The 8,954-nt window shown below is 52.3% G+C and overlaps 1 protein-coding gene across 2 annotated transcripts in view; it reads right to left on the reverse strand.

Annotated features, from left to right (window-relative positions):
* Positions 1 to 8,420, reverse strand: part of TSPAN15 (tetraspanin 15) — a 48,095-nt gene extending 39,675 nt beyond the window's left edge. Inside the window, exon 1 of one of the 2 annotated variants that reach the window (XM_081104400.1) lies at positions 8,227 to 8,420. In XM_081104400.1, coding sequence (XP_080960526.1) covers positions 8,227 to 8,322 — 96 coding nt within the window. In that variant the 5' untranslated portion in view covers positions 8,323 to 8,420. The remainder of the gene's footprint in view (positions 1 to 8,226) is intronic. The other variant, XM_081104401.1, reaches the window with a different exon arrangement.
* Positions 8,421 to 8,954: the final 534 nt, after the last annotated feature.

Here is an 8,954-nt window from a genome sequence, read left to right on the forward strand (position 1 = left end):
TCTCCTGCAGGAAGGGGGCGGGCTCTGAGCCCTGACCAGGCCAAGGCTGTTTTCCTTCCACCCTCTGGGCAAATATTAACTTCCCTGCAGGCCAAGATGCAAGCACCCTCATTGGTGGGAAAGCCCCCTTTCAAAAAATTAAACACAACAGGCACTGTTTCCACAGGGAACAACTCTTGTCTCAGGGATGGATGCAAATGGTTGGTTGTGCCAGTCACAGCCCCTGTCTACCCAGCTCACAGGGCTGTTCTGAGGATCCAATGAGGTAAAGCAAAGTGGCAGGACTAGTACAAGATGGTGGCTCTTCCCGTGCCACGGCCCCCCACCCCACCCCAACCCCCTCACCACAGCCAGTGAGCTCCTGGCTCCTGCTCAGGGACGCAGAGCCTCCCAGCACCTGTGCTGACGCTGACCACACAAGACTCTGCTAAGAGGGCCCTGGAGGCATCTCCCCATCCAAGCCTGGCCCCTGTGGGAGGGACAACGGTTAGTGCCATCCCACAGACAAGGAAACAGAGGCACCGGGCGTTGTCTGTGACTTGTCCATGGTCCCGCAGCCAGTCAGACCTGGTCCACACCCCACCACTCCCTCTGAGATGCTCTGCACAGGCCTTTTTATGGCTGGCTCCTTCTCACCCCTTGAGCTCACTCCTGGAGCCTCAGCTCCTCCCGAAGGCTTCCCTTGACCACCCACCTAAAGCAGGAGCTCCCACCTCATCCCGCTTCTCCCTAACTTCCTCTTTAGCACCTATCCCGAGCTTGTTTCTTTACTGGTTTGCGTGCCTTCAAGGTCTGAACTAAGCCTTTCTTGTTTGTTTCCCAATAATTATCACAGTGCCTGGCACACACGTAGATGTCAAGAAAGCATTTGTGGCCCTGGCTGGATAGCTCAGTTGGTTAGTGTTATCCTGATACACCAAGGTTTTGGGTTTACAGACTGAAGGGTCCCGGGTTCAATTCTGGTCAAGGGCACATACCTCGGTTGCAGGCTGGATCCCTGGCCTTGGTCGGGGCACATGCAGGAGGCAACCAATTGATGTGTCTCTCTCACACTGATGTTCCTCTCTCTCTAAAAATCAATGCAAAAAATATCCTCGGTGAGGATTAACAACAATAAAAAAAGAAGAAGAAGAAGAAGGTTATGGGTTTAATCCCTGGTCAGGGCATATACAAGAATCAACCAAACGCCCGGCCGGTATGGCTCAGTGGTTGAGCATTGACCTATGAACCAGGACGTCACAGTTGGATTCCAGGTCAGGGCACATGCCCAGGTTGTGGGCTTGATTCCCCAGTGGGGGGTGTGCAGGAGGCAGCCAATCAATGATCCTCATCATTGATGTTTCTATCTCTCTCTCCCTCTCCCTTACTCTCTGAAAAAAAAAAAAAAAAAAGAAGAAGAAGAATCAACCAATGAGTGCATGAATGAGTGGAACAAGTTGATGCCCGCCCAATCAATAAATAAAAATAAAATTTTTTAAAGAGAAAGAAAGGAAGAAAGAACTTAACTGAATATGCAAACAAATCGTCCCCACCCTGAAAAGAACGGCAGGTCAAGACTGGACTCTCCTCCCTTCCACGAAGATGTGGATTCAAACCCACTCAGATCCAAAGGTTCATTCTGGGAAAGGTTTCTCTTTTCAATCCGGTGTCCTGGGCTTACCCAGAAGACACCGCTCCCTGCACGTGGAGCCAGCTGGTACAGAAATTTCATTATCAGTTCCTTATCTGTTTACTGAGCCCCACCCCAGGTTGGCACTGTGAGTCACAGAGAGAAGAGGCACAGGGCAGCAGGGGGAGGAGGGAGGCAGGTCGTAACTCCAGCTTCTCAGGAACAAACAACCAAAGGCAGCGAGGCCCCAAGCCAGCCCCACAACCTAACAATCCCTTCCTTCTGTGAGGGGTCACGCTCTGAAGCCTGGGCTGGGAGCAAAAAGACTTTCTGGGGCTCGCTTTGCTCATCTGGAAGATGAGTGCGTTGGAACATTCTCCACACTCTCCCAGGCCTGCTTCTGGCCCTCTGGACGGTAAAGGCCTCGTAGCCGGGCTGAGGGCGGGGTGAGCCCAGGCCCTTTGCTTCCAGATCTTCTCTGACAGCCCATCAGGCGTGGGGACCACTCCTCCAGTACAAAGGCTGCCTCCTTTCTGCTTGGGTTTTACTCGTTTCTCTTTGAAATGCTTGCCTAGAACAAGAGGAAAATAGACCTGCCTAACGAATCAAGCACACTTCCTTTTTTTAATTTAAGGAAATAAAATACGTACCTATACGTACAAGGAGATGTCCCCATGGGTGTTTGCCAACATGTAGCAGCGGTTCCCTCCCCATGTACTTACGTGAATTGCTTGAAATTTCTTAGAACTATGTGCCCGTATTTTCACAAAAACAATACAGCTCTTTTCAAAAGTTAGAAATACCTGCTGGAAACTGAATCTACTTGCTTTTCCGCTTGGCTTCATTTAGTACTTAATTGGCGTCCAAGTACCTGGCTCCCCCCAGAGTGCTGTCCTCTTACCCCCTGCGCCCTGAGCCCAGAGAGGACCACTTCTTTCAGCAGAAGCGGTGGCTGGGAAAGGCCGTGGGGACCCAGTGAAGAAACTGGAGTCAGACCCCCTGGCCCTGGTCCTGGTCTGCCGCTAACGTGCTGTGGTGTCTCAAGCGGCTCACTTCCTCTTTCCAGCCTCTGTTTCCTCAATAAAAGAAAAAGGTCACACCTGGCCGGCGTGGCTGAGTGTCAACTATGAACTAGGCCAGTGATCGTCAAACTGCGGCCCCTTGAGTGTGGCTCGTCCACAACATACCACGTGTGGGCGCGCACAGACAGTGCGATTGAAACTTCGTGGCCACACTCAAGGGGCCCAAGAGCCGCATGTGGCTCTCGAGCCACCGTTTGCCGACCACTGAACTAGGAGGTCACAGTTCGATTCCCCATTGGGGCACATGCCCAGGTTGTGGGCTTGATCCCCATGTGGGGCATGCAGGAAGCAGCCAGTCAATGATGCTCTGTCATCATTGATGTTTCTATCTCTCCCTCTCCCTTTCTCTCTGAAATCAATATATTTTTTAAAAAATTTTAAAGGTCACACTAGAGGTGCCTTTAAGGGCCCTTCTCATCCTCAGTCTATGGCTCCTGAGCCCCTCAAATGAAGAGGAAAGTAGAAGAAAGGCTAGCCCCTAAGGAGCTGATACAGTGTTTCTCATGTGCCAGGCATGGTTCTTAGCATTTCTTACTTATTAATCCATGTAATGATCGCAGCAACTCTCAGGTAGATTTTAATATCACTCAGTTTTACAAAGAGGGCAAGTGAGGTACATGGAAGCTACTGCCTAAGTCACTCAACCTATAAGGACCAGAATTGGGATTTGAACCCAGGCAGCCTGGTCCAGAGTCCGCACTCCTCCCCATTTGTTAGACTATAGGAATATATAAGAAAACACAGGCCAAGCTATGATAACAGGGTCCATGCTTGGACAAAGCAAAGCAAAGTTAATATCGCCTCTGACACATTACCTTCACTACTTACCCACATCCACTTCCTTCCCACTCACCCCCCTAAGTTCTTCTCTTCCTAATATTACTACTAATATTACTACTAATGCTCCCAGAGTGACAGTTCCTCCATGATCAGCCCTGCCCACTTCGCAAATTCAAGACCCCAGCAACATCTAACCACAGCTGGCTACACACCCCGCTCGGCCTCTAATGCAGGCACCGCCATCTCAAATCCTTACTTAAAAAGACACAGATTTGGACTCGACCACCTCCATGCAACAGGCCTTCTCTGAGCACCTACTGGGTGCCCAGCCCCGAGACCAGCATTTGGAGGAAGATATGAATGAGCCACACCCTGACCTCCAGGAGCCCACAGTCCAGCAAGGAGAAACAGGCATGTAAACGGATCTCTGGACTACCCTGCGGCGAGTGCTAAAAATAGAGGTGTGTCCCCAATGGGCTGAGGGCACATGTGTCAGAATGATTCACCCTGCATGATGGGAAGAGTTGGTTCCAAGCGCCTCTGGGTGAGGTCATTGCTCATGGAGAACCCGCAGCAACCTACCAGAAGGAGCAATGAACCGGGGGGTGGACACCCGGGGGTTCATGCCAACTTCGCTGAGCGACTATGAAATATGTCCTCTGGGCCCTAAGGTCCCCCTGTGAAAGCGAGAGGGCCCCCCAAGAGTGGCAGGAGATCACTGTAAGTGGTTCAAGGTTGGACTCATATTGACTCCTGGACAGAAAAGTTCTCATTGCTCACTTCCCTTCCGATCCTCCCCATCGCATAAAGGAGCAAATCTCAGCTTTGGTGCCAGCTGGTCTTTAAGCCTCTGAAACACTTGCCAAACTGCTTTTTGAACAAAGAGGGCAGGCCTCAGGCTCACAGCCTACCGCACCCATAATATCTAGCTAGGATTTAACAATGTTGGTGTACTTACTGTAACCGTTACCTACTATATTTGATGAGGGAATATTATTTTCCCATTGGTAGTAGTGTATAAACCCTTCTTTTAAAAACAAACTTAAGTTTAAAAAGTGAGTCCGTTTACAGCAAAGAACGTTACAGTTGGTAAAATCTCTATGTGGAGCAAGTTAACACTTGTCAACCTTGTAAGCACATACAAAACCAGGCCAAGCTGTCCGATGCTATTGGACATTCCAGTGGTGATTACCACTGGAAGGGAGGGGTGGGGATCAGAAGTGGGAACAAGGTGTGCTCTGGCTTCTGCTGTCCATTCTGCTGGTTGTCCTGGGAGCTCGTTATACAGGTGCGTTCACTTTGTAAAAATCCATCAAGCTGCATACACTTATTTTTTTCAATATATTTTTATTGATTTCAGAGAGGAAGAGAGAAAGAGAAACATCAATTGAAAGAGAATCATTGATGAGCTGCCTCCTGCATACCCCACACTGAGGATTGAGCCCGCAACCCGGGCAGGTGCCCTTGACCGGAATCAAACCTGGGACTCTTCAGTCCACAGGCCGATGCTCTATCCACTGAGCCAAAGCAGGTAGGGCAGCAGACACTTCTGATTGGTGCTTTCCTGTATGTATATTACACATTCACATAACCTTTAACCCAGCAATTCCACTTCTGGAAATTAACCCACAGACATGTGCAAAGCAAATGTCTGGAAATTAACCCACAGACATTTGAAGATGCTCACTGCAGCTCAGTTTACAGAAACTAGACATCGGAAACAACCGGAGTTCCCCAGCTGGAGACCGATTGAATAAATTTTGGCATCGCCTACAGTGAATTCTATGTGGCCCTCAAACAGAATGAGGCAACCCTTAGCCGAGCTTCAGATTTTACATGGATTTAAATGTAAATAAAGAGGTAAGGGGCAGAACTGGGCGCTTGTGGAAAAACAAGAATATAGTATATGCGCATGTATGTGTCTAGGTCTAGGGCATCCTATGGCAGAATATTAGCTCAGAAAAGAATCACCAGAGGCTGATAATAGATGTCCCCCCTGGACAGTGCAGGTCAGGGGAGAGGGGTAGGAGGGAGATTTGTCACTGATAACTACTCTTTTGTACTTATAAATGTTGTACAATGCCTTTACTTGAGAATAAGTTTTAAAGCAAAGTCTTACAGAAGGTGCATGGTTATGGTAAACATTATGGCTCCTTCCAGACCTAAAGGCTGAGACGAAAGTGTTAGCACTTTGGGCTTATAAAGCAAATAACCCTTGGCACCACCACTCCTCCTCCCCAGGGATGGAACCAGGCATAATGGGCTTTCCTGTAATGATGTGCAATTAACAGCAAACCCAGTCTCGCACAAATTACTTACTCACACCGGGCTCCCGCCCTGCAGTCAAACTCTGGCCCCTGGAGCTGCCCGGGCAGAGCTGGCAGGTGGCTGAGTTCTTGGCATGGGTGGGGAGATTTTCAAGCAGAAATAATTCCAGGGATGGGAAGTCAAGGACTTGGTAAGGTGAGCTCAGCTGGCTGGAGGGGAAGGATTCCGAGTTCTGAGACCAACCCTGACCCAAGAGAAGAAGCAAAGCCAGGGCCATAAGGTGGTCTTCTCTCTGGGCTGCAGGGGACAATGGCAGAACAAGGCCTTGACAATTCAAGATTAGTTTGTTTTTATTATTGATTTTAGAAAGGGGGAGAGAGAGAAACATCAATGTGAGAGAGATACATTGATCGGTTGCCTTCTAAATACGCCCAGACCAGGATTTGAACCTGCAACCTAGGTATGTGCCCTGACCAGGAATCAACCCATGAGATGACACTCCACCAGCCAGGGCAAGCTTAGTTTAATGGTATAACTTTCTTTTGTACAGCACTTGGCTTGCCCACATGTCAGTCTCTCCTCACATCACTGATCCTAAAAACAGCCCAAGGAGGTGTGGAACACAGTATCAGTCATCCAGTTTACAGATGGGAAAATGGAGGCAGAAGGAGGTTAAGAGGCTGGTCGGTGATTACATATGGAGAGAAGGGGTGAGGCCAGAAACCCCCACCTTCTGACTCCTGGCCTTCCCTATTTCCCCACCTCCACACCCACCAATTTTAGCCTTCCCTCTCTCAACTCGGAACTTCTGAGAGAAGAGCTCCTGAGGCCAGACAAGCAAGGGGCAGGCAAAGCATCCCAGAATCAGAATCGAGGGGCCCGTGAGACCATCTAGCCCAGCAGTTTTCAACCCTGAGTCCACACTAACATTACCTGGAGAGCTTAAATGCGGTAAGTTAAAATAAATACCCATGCCCGGGCATCGGTAGTGTTTTTAACACTCTCTACTTGACTCTGATGCAACACTGAATGAGAAGCCAAATCACCCCTGTCTCAATCCCACGTTCACCCTGCTGCCTCCCTGGGGTTCCCACCCACATGTCTGTGCTCATCCTCTGGCCCCCAAACATACTGCTCCTCCCTCTCCCACATTACGTAGTGTTCGAGACTTGGATTGGGAGCTGGGCTCACCTAGTTTTCTAGATGGGCAAGTCGCTTAACAGCTCTGAGGCTCCCAACAGAACGTGACTGGCTTAAGACCTCCCAGTGAGTCAGGGGCAGAACAAGACTGGAATCCGGATCTCTTGACCACCAGGCCAGGTCACATCTGCAGAGGGGCCACAGGGAAAGCCAGGCCTGGTGGCAGATCTGACAGTTCCTGCCGGTAGAATAGAGCCAGGGAGAGGCCGAGGGGGAGACAGGCGTGCGCATGAGTTTGGGGGCGATGGGTGTCAGTGACTTCCTCTCCCCTTTCTGGGAAAGTCTGCCCTGTGGCACACGGGAGGCAAGGGCCTCGTCTACACTGGCAGGCCTGGAATCGGACTGTGGACAGATGTCTTCATTTCCACGTGGGGACCAGCCTCATCTGAACTCTCCATAAAGAAACCCAGTCTCTTGGGGACAGTTTACTAGGAGGACCCAGTTTCCTTGCCCACAATTAAAAAAAGGACTTGCACTCCTTGAGCTCTTCCCTGGTCCCGGTGCTAAGTAAGCACTGGCTCGGCCTACTTCATTGAAGCTCCACAGCCATCCTAGATGTTGAATATAATTAGTCTCCATTTACAAGTGCGGTCATGAGTTGAAGGAACTTCCCCAAAACCACTCAGCTCGAAAGTGGTATCAGCAGGATTCGAAGTCCGGTTCATGTCCGAGGACTACCATCCTGCCCCCATCAAGACAGTAGAAGGGGAGGGAAGCTCAGTGGGCGTGGAAATTGTTACTGAGCTCCTAAGAGTGGCCGAGACCTCCCCAGATGTCCTCTGGTGGACCCCTCCCAACCGGCGGCGGGCAAGGCACGCACATCCTCCTGGCACATCCTCCCTCCACTTGGAGGGAACCAAGAGCAGCAGGAAGCACCTTGCTCGGGGGCATCAGCAGGTAAATAGTGGGGACCTGGCCGGGAGTCCAGGGCCACAAAGCCTCCTGCACAGGCTGATGGGGAGGGAAACTCAGTAATGCCCGGCAGGGGCAGGCGGGTGGGGGTGGTCGAGGCGCACGCGGGAGCCAGGCCTACCCGCAGGGACGCGGAGGACCAAACGGCTGGTCAACTGCGCACAGGTGAGCTAGGAGGTGCTCCTCCGTCGTAGCCAGCCGGCTCTAAGGATCCCGACCAGGGGGCTGAAATGCAGGCTGAGCCAGAATCTCCCCGCTTCCAGGGAGAGGGGAGGCGAGGAGCAGCCACGTCTGGACGCAACCCCGGGCTCGGCGTGGGGGCGGTCGAGGGAGGGTGCCCCCACCTCCATCCCCGGCCCTACTGGGGTCACTCACCCAGAACACTGTGGAGTAAATGACGAGCGAAAACTTGAGCCAGAGGTAGGAGAGGCGCGCGCAGTAGCGCACCTGCTCCGAGTCCCCGCGGGGCATCCTGGGCGCGCGGGGCGCAGGGCGCGGGGCTCCCGGCTTGGTCCCTGGCAGCGAGCAGCCCCACCTGCGGCTGCCGGCCGGCCGCCCCTCCCCGCCCCGCCCCCGGCGCTCGCTCGGGGACTGACACCAGCGAGCCGCAATCACAGCCCGGCCCGGGACCAGCCAGCCCCAGCGGCCAATGGGCTCGAGGCACCGGCCCAGCCTCTGGGAGGGGGCGGGATGAGGGCGGGGCTGCAGCCGGAGACCCAGACTAGGGGAAAGGAAGGGAGGGGAGGAGAGGGGAGGGGGCGAGGTTTTTGCCAAGGAGGTCGCGTGCAACTCTGGAAACGGCTGTACTCGTGGGGCGTGAGAGGATGTGTACAGAGGAGCTGTAGGGAGAGAGAGAGCGTGCCCAATCCGGGTACATAGGAAAATGCACACTTTCCACCATTGTCGAGAGGGAAGACTATGGGAATAGGGCAGAACCTAACCGCTCAAGCGCTAAACTGTGCAAGATGTGAAGTGTAATAAGGAAGTGGAGCAGCTCAGCCTGAGGAGGGCGGAGAGCCGGGTCTAGGGAGGTGCAGCAGACCAGGGTGGGGCTAATGGGCCCCCCATGGAGCCGGGACCCTGAGTTTCCTTTTCTAAGGGAC

The sequence above is a fragment of the Myotis nattereri genome (genome assembly GCF_964212035.1).
Source record: "Myotis nattereri genome assembly, chromosome: 13".
Classification (NCBI taxonomy): domain Eukaryota; kingdom Metazoa; phylum Chordata; class Mammalia; order Chiroptera; family Vespertilionidae; genus Myotis; species Myotis nattereri.